At 44.5% G+C, this 15,851-nt stretch overlaps 1 protein-coding gene across 3 annotated transcripts in view; it reads left to right on the forward strand.

Annotated features, from left to right (window-relative positions):
- Positions 1 to 602: 602 nt before the first annotated feature.
- The window catches only part of SH2D4A (SH2 domain containing 4A), a 73,481-nt gene continuing 58,232 nt past the window's right edge, over positions 603 to 15,851 (forward strand). Inside the window, exons 1-2 of one of the 3 annotated variants that reach the window (XM_038747436.1) lie at positions 603 to 712; positions 14,605 to 15,002. In XM_038747436.1, coding sequence (XP_038603364.1) covers positions 14,822 to 15,002 — 181 coding nt within the window. In that variant the 5' untranslated portion in view covers positions 603 to 712; positions 14,605 to 14,821. Of the gene's footprint in view, positions 713 to 813; positions 918 to 14,604; positions 15,003 to 15,851 lie in introns of those variants that run through there. The other 2 variants (XM_038747434.1, XM_038747435.1) reach the window with 2 other exon arrangements.

The following is a 15,851-nucleotide window of genomic DNA, read 5'->3' on the forward strand; positions in this document are numbered from 1 at the left end:
GGTGAATGAGACCCAATTTCCCCTTTTGCACGCTAGAAGCCCAGACATCCATTCAATCGTATTTATTGAGCGCTTACTGTGTGCAGAGCACTGTACTAAGCGCTTGGAGCGTGGCTCAGGGGAAAGAGCACGGGCTTTGGAGTCAGAGGTCATGGGTTCGAATCCCTGACTCCGCCACGTCAGCTGCGTGACCTTGGGCAAGCCACTTAACTTCTCTGTGCCTCAGTTCCCTCATCTGGAAAATGGGGATTAAGACTGTGAGCCCCAAGTGGGACAACCTGATCACCTTGTATCCCCCCCAGCGCTTAGAATAATGCTTTGCACGTAGTAAGCGCTTAACAAATACTACCATTATTATTATTATTATTACAATATAGCAACATATAGAGACAAGCCTGTTTCCATTTCAAAGGTCATTCGCCTTCTCCCTCTCTCTCCCTTCCTGACATGAAATCATTAGGACAGGAATGTGGAAGCGTGGAGCCCATTGGATACAAGCACCGCATTGAGCAATCTCCTGGGAACCGGGAAATGGTTAGGGAGGCGAGCACGTCAGTGGGATCTAGAATAAAGGCTACCCAAACGACTTATCTGGAAGTCGGGAAAGAGATGGCATAGCTTCCTAAGCGCAAAGTGGCTGGGGCCCGGGGGTCAGAGGAGATGAAAAGGCAGGTGCCACGGGGATCCAACCGCCGCTCCTGCCACCAGCTTGGTACGGGTGTGTCTTCTCACTGGGGGTGGGGCTGCAAGTCATTTGGGTGTGGGGCCGGGAGAAAGCCTCTTGGGCTGCTTGGGCTGGAATGTTTAGCTGGTCTTTGCCAATTCCGTTCAGCTGCTGCAGCAGTGACAGCGTTGGGCGCCTCTGGACGAGCTGTCCCCCCTCCACGGCCCCCGGGCCTTGGGCTCCCAGCGCACAGGTGAGCTCCGGGGCTGCAGGTGAGGGGCTGGGGGGGTCCGGCTCCTGCCTCGTACAGCACGCCTAGCGCGCTCTAGGAGCAGCCTGGCCCCACTCCAGGACCGGGGAGAGCCACGGCCACCGCTGGAGTCCAACCTCTCTCCGGAGGGGCCGGACCGGTCCTTCCCCCCGGACCCAGGATGACGGAAGGGGCCGAGGACGATCTGGGAACATATGCTGTGAACCCACTGTTGGGTAGGGACCGTCTCTATATGTTGCCGACTTGTACTTCCCAAGCGCTTAGTACAGTGCTCTGCACACAGTAAGCGCTCAATAAATACGATTGACTGATTGATATGTTGCCCACTTGTATATATGTTTGTACATATTTATTGCTCTATTTATGTATTTATTTTACTTGTACATATCTATTCTATTTATTTTATTTTGTTAGTATGTTTGGTTTTGTTCTCTGTCTCCCCCTTGTAGACTGTGAGCCCACTGTTGGGTAGGGACCGTATATGTTGCCCACTTGTACTTCCCAAGCGCTTAGTACAGTGCTCTGCACACAGTAAGCGTTCAATAAATACGATTGATTGATTGATATGTTGCCCACTTGTATATATGTATATATGTTTGTACATATTTATTACTCTATTTATGTATTTATTTTACTTGTACATATCTATTCTATTTATTTTATTCTGTTAGTATGTTTGGTTTTGTTCTCTGTCTCCCCCTTGTAGACTGTGAGCCCACTGTTGGGTAGGGACCGCCTCTATATGTTGCCCACTTGTACTTCCCAAGCGCTTAGTACAGTGCTCTGCACACAGTAAGCGCTCAATAAATACGATTGATTGATTGATTGATATGCTGTGAGCCCACTGTTGGGTAGGGACTGTCTCTATATGTTGCCAACTTGTACTTCCCAAGCGCTTAGTACAGTGCTCTGCACACAATAAGTGCCCAATAAATACGATTGATTGACTGATATCCGTTGGGAAGCAGTGGGGCTTAGTGGAGAGAGCCCGGGCGTGGGAGTCGGAGGACGTGGGTTCTAATCCCGCCTCGGCCGCTAGTCTGCCGGGTGACCTTGGGCAAGACGTTTTACGGGCTGGGGAGTCAGAGGTCGTGGGTTCTAACTCCGGCTCCGCCACTGTTCAGCTGTGTGTCTTTGGGCCAGTCACTTGACTTCCCTGGGCCTCAGCGACCTCATCTGTACAACGGGGAGGAATAATAATAATAATGATAATATGATGATGGCATTTATTAAGCACTTACTATGTGCAAAACATTGTTCTAAGGGCTGATAGACTGTGAGCCCACTGTTGGGTAGGGACCGTCTCTATATGTTGCCAACTTGTACTTCCCAAGCGCTTAGTACAGTGCTCTGCACACAGTAAGCACTCAATAAATAAGATTGAATGAATGAATGAGTGAATGATAATTATGGTATTTGTTAAGTGCTTACTCTCTGCTAAGCACTGTGTAAGCGCTGGGATAGACACAAGCTAATCAGACTGGACGCAGCCCTCTTCTACATGGGGCTCACAAGTCTTAATCCCCCATTTTATAGATGAGGTAACTGAGGCCTAGAGAAGTTAAGTGACTTGTCCAAGGTTAAACAGCAGACAGGTGGCGAAGCTGGGACTAGAACCCAAGTCCTTCTGATTTCCAAGCCCGTGCTCTATCCACTAGAGCTATGCTGCCTGTGAGCCCCACAATGTGATCACCGTGTCTCTACCCTGGCGCTTAGAACTGCCCCTGCCACATAATAAGCACTTGACAAATACCATCATTATTTATTAGGTTGTGCACACGGGAAGCGCTCAATAAATACAACTGAATGAATGAATGATCCTTATGTGGGGAGGGGGAATTGTCGGGTGGGGCTGGAGGAGCAAACCCCAGCAGGTCCTCACCGACTTGGGGGCGCAGTGCCTGAAGCCCCCTTTTTTCGGGCGCCCCTTGGCACGAGGCCTGAGCCCAGTCTGCGGCGACAACTTTCCCCCACGACAGCCGGGGTGGGCATCGCTGCCCTGCCCATTGGAAGAAGCGTGGCTTCGTGGCTGGAGCCCGGACCTGGAAGTCAGAAGGTCATGGGTTCCAATCCTGGCTCCGCCACGTGTCTGCTGGGTGACCTTGGGCAAGTCACTTTACTTCCCTGAGCCTCGGTTCCCTCATCTGTAATGGGAGGATTAAGGGTGTGAGCCCTATGTGAGACAGGGACTTGTGTCCAACCTAACTTGTATCTACTCCAGCACTTAGAGCAGTGCTTGGCACATAGTAAGCGCCCAACAAGTACTATTATAATAAGTGCACACTTGGGGGAGGGGAGAGGGCTGAACCGGCTGTGTCCGCCCAGGCACCTGTGGCACCAACCTCAGGAGGGCACCTATGGGCTGGCTCTCTCTCTCTCTCTCTCTCTCTCTCTCTCTCTCTCTTTCTTTCTCTCTCCTTCTCTCTCTCCTTCCCTCCCCTCTCCCCCTCTCCCTCTGGCCGGGCATGGAAGAAAGGCCGTGAAAAGAGCTTAAGTTTTTCCTCTGCCCGAATGAGTCACAGTGCCTGTAGATTGAGGATCGGACTGGACTCACAGCTGATTTTGCAGTGTGGAAGCGGTTCAGGGGTAAAAACCTCTGGCCGGGGCTTGTTTTCCCCACCACAGACCCCTACCCACACCACCCTACCTGGCTGCAGGGTTGCATTTGTCCAGTTGCCTGGGGTGGTACTATCAATCAATCAGTGCTTTTTATGGAGCGCTTACTTTGTGTAGAGCACTGTGCTTATTTGGGAGAGTACGATACATTTGGCTGTGTATAGTAATAATAATAATTATGGTATTTGTTAAGTGCTTACTATATGACAAGCACTGTCCTTTAAGCGCCAGGTAGACACAAGGTAGTAAGCTGTCCCATGTGGGGCTCACAGTCTTAATCCCCATTTTAAAGATGAGGTAACTGAGACCCAGAGAAATGAAGGACTTGCCCAAGATCACACAGCAGACAAGTGGCAGAACTGGAATTAGAACTCATGACCTTCTGATCCCCAGGCCTGTGCTTTATCCATTATGCCTTGCTGTATACAGTCTGATAGTATAGTCCAGAGGACTGTAAATATAATAAGCCATTGTCCCAGGGTATTGGGACTGGAGTGGGGAGAGACAGGCTGCTGGGAGGTCACTCAATCATATTTGTTGAGCACTTACTGTGTGCAGAGCACTGTGCTGAGTGCTTGGGTGAGTACAGTGTAACAATATAACAGACACATTCCCTGCCCACAGCAAGCTTGCAGTCTACAGCGGGGAAGAAAGACATTAATATAAATAAATTATAAATATGTAAATAAGTGCTCTGGGGCTGGGCGGGGGGAATGAATAAAGGGAGCAGGTCAGAGTGACACAGAAGGTAGTGGGACAAGAGGAAAGAAGGGCTTAGTCAGGGAAGGCCTCTTGGAGGAGATGTGCCTTCAACAAGCTTGGAAGGAGTGGGAGAGTAATTCTCTGTGGGATATGAGGAGGATGGGTGTTCCAGGCCAGAGGCAGTATGTGGGTGAGAGGTTGGCTGTGAGATAGATGAAAATGAGGTACAGTGAGAAGGTTTGCATTAAAGGAGCGAAGTGTGCAGGCTCAGTTGTAGTTAGGAGAGTAGTGAGGTGAGATAGGATGGGGCAAGGTGATTGAGTGCTTTAAAGCCAGTAACAAAGAGTTTCATTCATTCATTCATTCATTCAATCGTATTTATTGAGTGCTTACTGTGTGCAGGGCACTGTACTAAGCACTTGGGAAGTACAAGTTGGTAACATATAGAGACGGTCCCTACCCAATAGCGGGCTCACAGTCTAGAAGGGGGAGACAGAAAACAAAGCAACACATATTAACAAAATAAAATAAATAGAATAGTAAATATGTACAAGTAAAATAGAGTAATAAATCTGTACAGACATATATACAGGTGCTGTGGGGAGAGGAAGGAGGTAGGGCGGGGGGGATGGGGATGGGGAGGGGGGAGAGGAAGGAGGGGGCTCAGTCTGGGAAGGCCTTGTGGAGGAGGTGAGCTCTCAGTAGGGCTTTGAAGGGAGGAAGAGAGCTAGCTTGGCGGATGTGCGGAGGGAGGGCATTCCAGGCCAGGGGGAGGACGTGGGCCGGGGGTCGATGGCGGGACAGGTGAGAACGAGGCACAGGGAAGAAGTTAGCGGCAGAGGAGCGGAGGGTGCGGGCTGAGCTGTAGAAGGAAAGAAGGGAGGTGAGGTAGGCGGGGGCGAGGTGATGGAGATCCTTGAAGCCGAGTTTCTATTTGATGCAGAGATGGATGGGCAACCATTGGAGTTTCTTGAATGGGGAAACATGTCCTGAACATTTCTGTAGAAAAATTATCCGGGCAGCAGAGTGAAAAGTATGGACTGGAGTGGGGAGAGACAGGATAATAATATCAATTATGGTATTTGTTAAAAGCTTGCAATGAGCCAGGAATTGTTCTCAGTGCTGGGGTGGAAACCAGTAAAGTGGGTTGGACACAGTCCCTGTCCCACGTGGGACTCAGAGTTTCAATCCCCATTTTAAAGATGAGGTTACTGAGGCACAGAGAAGTGAAATGACTTGCCCAAGATCACACAGCAGACATGTGGCGGAGCTGGGATTAGAACCCATGACCTTCTGGCTCCCAGGCCCACACTCTATCCATTACATCATCTGCTGCCCCTCAGAGGGGTGGCCCTGGTGGGAGAAAGTAGCCCCCAACAGGTCCTGGGAGCGCCTTCCTTACGACCTACTTCCTCGGGACCTTCCTTGGGACAGGAGGCTTTGAGGTCAGCAAGGGGGCTGATAATCAAGGCGGGATAGGATAAGCGATCGAATTAACATTAGTAGCAGTTTGGATGGAGAGGTAAGGTTGGATTTTAGTAATGCTGTGAGGTCAAATCGAAAGGATTTAGTGATGGACTGAATATGTAATGCCAGGTTTACAGGCTTGTGAGATTGGACAGATGGCAGTGCTGTTTACAGTGATGGGAAAGAAAGGGAGAGGACGGGGTTTGCTTGGGAAGATAAATTCTGTAGATTATAAGCTCTTTGTAGCCAGGGAACATGACTACTAACCTGGATTCTAATTCCAGCTCCGCCACCTGTCTGCCGTGTGACCTTGAGCAAGCAACTTCACTTCTCTGTGCCTCAGTTACCTCATCTGTAAAATGGGGATTAAGACTATGAGCCTCATGTGGGATGAGGACTGTGTCCAACCAGATTAGCTTGGATCTACTACAGAGCTTAGTACAGTGCCTGGCACATAGTAAGCACCTAACAAATACCATCCCTCTAGACTGTAAATTCTTCTCTCTATTCTGTAAGCTCATTGTGGACAGGGAATGTGTCTGTTTATTGCTATTTTGTACTCTCCCAAGCACTTAGTATAGTGCTCTGTGCACAGTAAGTGCTCAACAAATACGATGGAATGAATGAATGAAAGGAGAAAAGGTTAAAATGGGAGACCGAAAGAAAATCACTCTTGCTTCATTATTCCAAATGGAAGTTTTTCTTGGTTGGTCAATCTAGCCAAAGAAAAATTTCCAAGTGAGGAGAATGTCACAGTAGGATACCCAAGCTCATTGTGGGCAGGGAAAGTGTCTGTTTATTGTTGTATTCTCCCAAGTGCTTAGTATGGTGCTCTGAGCACAGTAAGCACTCATTAATTATGATTGAAAGTACCTACTGAATGGTGAACTGAAACTGGGTAACTTGAAACCAAGAGGGTAGAGAAAAAAGCCTCAGGCAATGCTGCACCTTAGTTGACAATGAGAATCAAGTCAATAAATCAATCAAAAGTATGTATTGAGCAACTACTGTATGCAGAGCACTGAACTAAGCACTTGGGAAGTAAAAGACATGATGCCTGCCTGTCCTCATGGAGCTTATAATCTTTTGGAAAAGACAGAAACAATCAATTACTGTAAGGAAGAAAACAAGAATGGAAAAATTTGTAATTTAAATTGGAATGTACAAAAGTGCCATTGGTGGTATTTATTGACAGACTGAATGAGAGGGTTGGAAGGTAGTAAGAGGAGTTGAAGTTGACACCAGGATTGTGGGTTTGTGAGAACCAGGAATCCAGCTTCAGGAGAGGCAGGGCAGGGACAATCTTGGCTGCATTTCTCTCTCCCTCTCTCACCCCCTCATTCCCTTTTTCTCATTCTCTCTCTGCCTTCCCTGTTCTGATTAGTTATTTTTAGAGAGTCTCAGCTGGGCCACATGGGCGTGTGTTTGAAATGCTCATTTTACAGTAAAGAAATCTTGCTCTGACCAGTTTAAACCTCTTCATGCATGGCATTAGAGTATGGATATCTACATAAACCTTAAAAAGAAAACATATAGTACAAACAGAAATTAATTTCTTTAGCCGGTAGGTAAGTGGAATGTTTGTTTTAGAAAGGGGAGAGGGGAAGCAAAGGCCAGTTTGTTTCCCTATCAGTATTATTTCTGGTTCCGCTTCTTTTCAGTGATTTAAGTGTGGGGAAAACCCCTTTTTTGGTCATCGTTTTCCTCGTTTCTTACTTCTTTCCCCAAATTTTGCCTGCTGGCATCGGAACATGATTAGGGATAAGGTACTCCAAATTCTTTGGTGTTTTATCTCCTTTAAAGATTATTTTGCTGGGTTTTCCAGGACTAGCTTCCAGATGTGGTGACATTTCTGAGTATTAACATTTTTCATCTTCCTGAATTCACCATCATTTTCTTCTAAGGAATAGAGCCCTAGTGATTTACATCTTACCCATTGGTCTTTCAACATTCCAATTACCTCTCCTCCTTAAATCCTCCAGATGTTTCTTGCCAAAATGTCATGCAACTTCTCAACAGATGTTCTTTTTAAATACTGTGTCCTTTAATAGTACAATTACACTGAACACCTGTTCTATTAGCTCTTCTGTACATTCTCCTGTTTGCTATCTATTCATGCTAGCTTTCAAAATGGTATTCTTCGAAAGTAAGGCAATATTAAATACTAGACTTTTTATTGCTTTCATTTGGTGAGTATTTACACACTTTGCTAGGTATTCACTGAGTTATTTTGCATGTCAAAATTTGGGCCTACTAATTTATCTTGGATCTACTTTTCTTTAGAAACAAGAAGCTATTATTTTTTCCATTGATAGTTCTTACGTCTCACCATTATACCATTATTCTGATCTTTTTTTCTCTATGAATGATTAAATCTGGTTTTAAATCCATTATTAAATAACTTTTGTGATATAAAGAGACTCTGTGGATCCCCCCCCCCCCCCCAACACACACTTCATGTTAAGTAGAACAATTTTCTTTTTTAGCTAATATTAAGCCATTCTGCTTTTGTTTGCCTTTATTTACTTTAGTATTGTTCTTGTTTGCTGATAAGTCCTGCCCAGTGGCTTACTTTGGAAGAAAAGCATGTCTCGCTGTAAGGATACCAGGAAGGAGGAAGGTACAGACCAGGTGTTCCTCTCAAACTGAGTTGCCCACTTTATTTACTGAAAGTTGTCTGAATTCAATTCTGAGAGACTTCATGGGACAAAGGTGGGTTGATGTTTTATGAATCTAGACTATGGCTTTTGCCTCACACAACCCTATGTTCATGTTCCAACCTTTCTTTAAAAGAGGGAACTATTAATCTTAGTGTATTGCATGCTGCCCAAGTCTTTACCACTCATTGAAGAAAGTTGTAGGAGACAAGAAAGGGTAGCCCAGTAGGGAGGGATTTGGAGAACGGTGCCTCGTTCTCGCCTGTCCCGCCCTCGACCCCCAGCCCACGTCCTCCCCCTGGCCTGGAAAGCCCTCCCTCCGCACATCTGCCAAGCTAGCTCTCTTCCTCCCTTCAAAGTCCTACTGAGAGCTCACCTTCTCCAGGAGGCCTTCCCAGACTGAGCCCTCTCCTTCCTCTCCCTCCCATCCCCCCGCCCTACCTCCTTCCCCTCCCCACAGCACCTGTGTATAGGTTTGTACAGATTTATTACTCTATTTATTTTACTTGTACATATTTACTATTCTATTTATTTTATTTTGTTAATATGTTTTGTTTTGTTGTCTGTCTCCCCCTTCTAGACTGTGAGCTCACTGTTGTGTAGGGACTGTCTCTATATGTTGCCAACTTGTACTTCCCAAGCGCTTAGGATAGTGCTCTGCACACAGTAAGTGCTCAATAAATACGATTGAATGAATGAATGAATGAGTGGCAGATGACCGAATAAGGACTAGTTTTACAAAATGTGGAAGCAGTAGTTTGGTAATAAGTGGTATTTGTTAAGCCCTTACTCTGTGTTAAACATTGTACTAAGAACTGGAGTAGATGAAAGTTAATCAGGTCGGACCATAGACCTGATGGGGTTCATGGTATAAGGTGAAGGGAGAATAGGTGTTTAATCCACTTTTTAGAAATGAAGGTAGTGAAGCACAGAGAAGTTAAATGACTTGCCCTTGGTCTCACAGCAGGTAAGTAGCGATACTGGGAGTAGAACCCAGCCTGGTTTACTGCATCAGCCTCCTTGCTGACCTGCCAGCCTTCTTTTCTCCACACTCAAGTCAATACTTCACTCTGCTGCCCAGATCATTTTTCTAAAAAAAGTCTAGGACATGTCCCCTCTCTCCTCAAAAGACTCCAATGGATGCCCATCCACCTCCATATCAAACAAAAACTCCTCACCATTGGCTTTAAAGCACTCAATCACCTTGCCCCCTCCTACCTCACCTTGCTATTCTCCTTCTACAACCCAGCCCATACACTTCGCTCTTTCATTCATTCAATCATATTGAGCACTTACTGTGTGCAGAGCACTGTACTAAGTGCTTGGAAAGTACAATTAGGCAACAGATAGAGACAGTCCCTACCCAACACTGGGCTCACAGTCTAGAAGGGGGAGACAGACAACAAAACAAAACAAGTAGACAGGCAGTCCTCTAATGCTAACCTTTTCACTGTGCCTCCACCTTTTCTATCTTGCCGACGACCCCTTGCCCACATTAATAATAATAATGGCATTTATTAAGCGCTTACTATATGCAAAGCACTGTTCTAAGCACTGGGAAGGCTACAAGGTGATCAGGTTGTCCCACGGAGGGCTCACAGTCTTAATCCCCATTTTACAGATGAGGAAACTGAGGCACAGAGAAGTGAAGTGACTTGCCCAAAGTCACACAGCTGACCATTGGCGGAGCCGGGATTTGAACCCATGACCTCTGACTCCAAAGCCCGTGCTCTTTCCACTGTGCCATGCTGCTTCTGCGTTCTGTCTCTGACCTGGAACACCCTCCCTCTACAAATCCAACAGACAATTACTTTCCCCCACTTCAAAGCCTTGTTGAAGGCAGGTCTTTTTCAATAGGGCTTTCCTGACTTCTCTTCTCCCACTCCTGTTTGCGTCACCCTGACTTGCTCCCTTAGTTCTTCCCCCTTCCCAGCCCCACAGCACTTATGTACATATCTGTAATTTATTAATTAATATTAATGTCTTTCCTCACTTCCCTCTCGACTGTAAGCTCCTAGTGCGCAAAGGAAAGTGTCTTTTTATTGATGCTTTCTACTCTCTCAAGTGTTTAGTACAGTGCTCTGCACACAGTAAGCGCTCAATAAATACAACTGAATGAACCCAGGTCCCCCAATCCCCAGAGCCATGCTCTTTCCACTAGGCCAGGCTGTTTCTCATTATGAGAATAAAGCATTTGAAATTGGAATTGAAGGGAAGAAGAATAAATAGATCTGAGGGATGGAGAATATTGATATTCAAGAGGGAATTTGCACTTAATATAGGGAAAAGGGGAAAGCAAAGGCAGGTAATGGATAGAGAAATAGTAACTAAAGTAACAGGTCCGAAGCTAGTTGGAAATCTGTGGATTTGTGAAGTTGTGGTAGGACACTGAGTGAAGACTTGAGTTGTCTCTGCCTCAATTATCCCATTAGTAAGATGAATTTAATAATGCTATCTTCTCTCTTCTGCAAAATTCTTGGAGCAAAAGGTACCTTATAAATCTATGTATCTATTACATGGTACTGGTATACAAGGAGATTCTGCAGTCCTGAGTTTCTACTTTTATGTAGAACACTATTAGGTACATTTAGTTCTGCCAGAATGCTGGGGCAGAATTGGGGGAAGATTTTCCCATCAATGTGAGCCTGTTTAGGTACAGCATGACGAGATCTCAGAATATTTTTTTTTAAGATTGCTAGCTGTGTCCATCAGATGCCCTCTAGACATATTTATCAATATGCAAATAGTAACAGAAAGGTTATTATGGCCCAGAGAGGTTAAAACAAGGCATACTCCCTTCGCACAAAACAAACAGTCACTCCCTCAGTGTCTTCCAAATGTTTCAATACTTTCTGGGAACATTAGTTTGTATACTTGTTTTCCAGAGGCTTAGGCTATAACAGTTAATTTCTTAGGATGTTATGCTTCTTTCCAGTTTGGTTTCTTATCAGATTTCATAATCTTCAAGTTATTCCTCACTCCTAATAAATAAATATCCTTCCCCCTTTCACATACCCTCCTCTGGTTTTAAGAGGTGGAACTGAAAGTCTTTCTGGTGTTCTGACCCTAGCTTGCAGAAGCAGCATCTGAAAGAACTGTCACTTTCTGTAATCTAGGATGCAATGAGATACTCCTGCATTATAAATTTGCAATGGCTCTTTCGTTGGTACTTAGCTATCAATCAATAGTGTTTGAGTGTTTATGCCCCTCTAATGCCAATTTTTTCTCTGTACCTCAATCACTGATCTCCCCACTGACCCCTTGCTCAAGTCCTCCTCTGGCCTGGAACTAAGTCCCCATCATATCTGACAGACCACCACTCTCCCCATCTTCAGAGCCCTATTAAAATCATACTTTTGATAGGACTTCCTGACTAAACCCTAATTACCCCAATTATTCGCCCTCCATTCTGAGTCTCCTATACATTTGGGTCTGTGCCCCTTAAGCACTTTGATTCTCTTCCCTGCCCAGCCCCAAAGTACTTGTGTACAAATGATTATACTCTGCCCTTCCCCTATCTGTCATTTATTTTCATGTCTGTCTCCCCCTGTAGCCTGTTAGCTCCCTGCTTTTTAAAACTTTATTTAATTGCTTAGTCTATGTCAAACACTGTTCTGAGTGTTGGGGTAGATATAAGTGAATTAGATTGGACACAGTCCCTGTCTCGCATGGGGCTCACAGTCTACCCCTGAAGGTAGAAATTGTATACCAATTCTATTGTATTGTACTTTTCCAAGTGTTTAACACTGTGCTCTGCACATAGTAATCACTCAGTACATACCATTGATTGATTCAGAGTACTATATTAAGCTCTTGGGAGAGTACTATACAATACAGCAGCGTGGTCTAATGAGAAGTGGCGTGATCTAGTGGATAGAGCATGAGCCTGGGAATCAGAAGGAGCTGGGTTCTAATCCCTGCTCTGCCACTTGTCTGTTGTGTGATCTTGGGCAAGTCACTTCACTTCTCTGTGCCTCAATTACCTCATCTGTAAAATGGGGATTAAGACTGTAAGCCCTATGTGAGACAGGGACTATGTCCAACCCAATCTGTTTGTATTCACCCCAGGGCTTAGTCCTGGGCCTGGCACTTAGTAAGCACTTAACAAATACCACAGTAATTATTATTGTTATCATTAAGTTAGAGGATGAAGACACAATCCTTGCCCTCAAAGAACTTAAAACTATATCAGCCTTAATGACCGGAACATATTTCATAGATGTACAAAACATTCTTTAAATAATGAACATGAAATCCTTACTTTAATTATCAAGATACTAAGACATACTGTTGTATATGTAGATAGAATATGGAGGCCTCCATGGTAATTTATGAATATAATACATGAGAAACTTCCTGTTTCACATGGTTAGTGTTGCTGGGTCCTGATAAATGTCCTTGGAGTTTTGCCTTATTATTTCCTTTGCATTCAGAGGTGGCCAACCTCATTGCCATGCCCCACAGTAGGACTTTTTTTATAGTATTTGTTAAGTGCTTAAAATGTGCCCCATACTAAGCACTGGGGTAGATAGAAGTTAATTGGATTGGGCACAGTCCATGACCTACAAGGATCTCAGTCTTAATTCTCATTTAACAGATGAGATATTTGAGGCACAAAGAAGTTAAGTGACTTGCCCAGGGTCACCTAGCAGACCAGTGACAGAATCGGCATTAGAGAAGCAGCATGACTCAGTGGAAAGAGCACGGGCTTGAGAGTCAGAGGTCATGGGTTTGAATCCCGGCTCTGCCACTTGTCAGCTGTGTGATCTTGGGCAAGCCACTTAACTTCTCTGGGCCTCAGTTCCATCATCTGTAAAAAGGGGATTAAGACTGTGAGCCCCACATGGGACAACCTGATTACTTTGTACCCCCCAAGTGCTTAGAGCAGTGCTTTGCACATAGTAAGTGCTTAACAAATACATTATTATTATTATTAAAACCCAGGTCCTTCTGATTTCCAGGCCCGTGCTCCCAAAGGAGCTAGACCACCATCAGTGGAGGCAGATGAGAGAGGAGGATGTTTCTGAATCTTTCCCCACTCCTCTGTGCTTCAGTTTCCTCATCTGTAAAATGGGCAGTCAACATCTGTTCTACCTCCTATTTAGATTGGGAGCCCCATGTGGGAGAGGGATGGTATCTGACCTGACTACCTCATCCCTACTCCAATGCTTCGTACAGCGTTTGGCACCCAGTAAGCACTTAACAATTATTATTATTATTATTATTACCTGCAGCAGAGTCATTTAAGGGGCCCTGAAAAAATAGCTCTAGTCCTGGTTGCTCAGCAGGGGCCCTTTTTCAGAGTGGTCCACTTTGCTGGTTTTAGTGACCAAGGCAAGTGTGGGTCTTTTGAGGGTAGGATCTTGGAGACCAGTTCATTTAATGGGCTCAAGTCTCCCTCTGCCAGAGAGAGCAATTATCATAGTATTTGCTGAACACCTACAGAAGTGATTGATTGATTGAAAGCAGAGCTCTGAACTAAGCAACTGGAAGAGAAGAATATAGTTGGTCCCTGCACTCAAAGAGCATAAAAAAGCTGTATTTTAGTGATGACTGGAATAATTACTAGGTATATACAATGTATTATAGAGATAATAGCACCAGTATCTTCTTTGGAACCCAACTCTCATCATCTGAGTGGAAAGGAAATTAGTAAACTTTTCATATCCCTGTGAAAAGTTGGTGTGGACCAGAGTGGAAATAGAAAAATTGGGTTGTGGCTTATTTTGTCTTCACCTTGTTCCACCTTTAAAGATTGAAATGAATCAACCATGAAAGTGACTTCTTAGTTTAAGCTCAGCAGGGAAGTTTGTTTTCAATTGGAATATTTCTAGAGAGCATTGCGCTTTTATTCTATCATACTTGTTTTCTTGCCTAGTCTTACCTTCGGAAGTTTGTGTGAGTTTAACTGAGTTAATAATATGTTTCCTTGGGTGGGAGTAAAGTCCCACTGTTGTTTTTTGTAGTTGTTATTTTGGGATTGACTTATGGAGCTAAATTTTGCAATATAGTATTTGGAGGGACATTACGTGGTTTGAGGCGATATTTTCTCTAATCTATGAACTCCTGCCTTAAGTTTTTTTTCCTCTTATCCTTTCACTAAAACAGGAACACTATATTTCTTCTTAGGTCTTTTTTTCTAAAAAACATTTCTGTGTGTGATTTTTGTACATTTCAGTGATCTGTTTTTAATTTCATGCTTAGTTTTTGGTTGTTGTTACTTGCAGGAAGGTGCTCAACATTCCGACTGTATAGATGGTGCATAGTTCCAGAAGTAGTCTGCTGACCGAACTGTGGTATGGTTAGCCTGCATTCCTGCCCTGTGTGTGTCTTGGGCGTGGATATCTCGGCGCTACACACCTACCAGCTTGGAAAGAGACTGCCCTTGGGAGTCCATTTTCAAAGACTTTTGGCCACAGGTGTAAAGCCCTGCGAACTGCAGCCATGCTGAGGCAGATACTGTCAGAGATGTACATCGATCCTGATCTACTGGCAGAGCTCAGTGAAGAGCAGAAACATATACTGTTCTTCAAGATGAGGGAGGAGCAGGTCCGACGATGGAAAGAAAGAGAAGCAGCTATGGAAAAAAAGGAGCCTTGCCCAGGGAAATTGAGACCAAGAAAAGGTAAACTCTCATGTCACTCCTATTCAGTGCAGTTTCTTCTATAAACCTCTCAATCCTATTTTGAAATGTCAGCATGCCAGATGTTATTTCCAGTCTGAGGGAAAATCTAGAATATGACTTGGATTTTAATAAGAAAGCAGGATTTTAATAGAGACTTTTATCAGTCTATCTTTTTTCAAAGAAATATATAGGTATAAAAAAGTATCTATTATAGTATATTTGAGAAGCTTTGAGCAGCTTCTCTAAGCTGTAAACTCACTGTGGGTGGGGAGTGTGTCTGTTTTATTGTATTCTCCCAAATGCTTAGTACAGAGCTCTGCAAACAGTAAGTGCTCAATGAATACAGTTGTTTGATTGATAACCAAGATCATTGAAACGGAAGCCTCTTTTTGTGGTTTGTTATAGCCTCTCAATTTGTCAGTAGGAACTGAATTGCTGAGGTCAGTAGCAGCAAAGTTTAAAGCTAATTTTCTCTTCCTCTGTTTCTGTTTCCACATGGCACAAAACAAGGAAGTGCTAATGTTCTATAATAATAATTTAACAAACTTTGCTTTTCATGAAACCTCTCTTCAAACAACTATTATGTTCAGTTTACAACTGGGCAACTGAAATGGCAGAGGTTAAGCAATTGGCTTAATCAGTGGTGGTTATTGAGCACTTAGTATGTGCAGAGCACTGTACTAAGCATGTGGGAGAGTACCACAGAATCAGTTCAAGATTTTAAGAATGGGGATTTAATATTTTCTACATTTTTAAGAGTTTCTGCCCCCTTTCCCTCTAACTGCCTAGGGTAGATTTTCCTCAGCCCTTGCTTACCCCCCTCTCCTCTCCCCCCCTCCCCCCCCCCCC

Source organism: Tachyglossus aculeatus, chromosome 5 (genome assembly GCF_015852505.1).
Source record: "Tachyglossus aculeatus isolate mTacAcu1 chromosome 5, mTacAcu1.pri, whole genome shotgun sequence".
Taxonomy (NCBI): domain Eukaryota; kingdom Metazoa; phylum Chordata; class Mammalia; order Monotremata; family Tachyglossidae; genus Tachyglossus; species Tachyglossus aculeatus.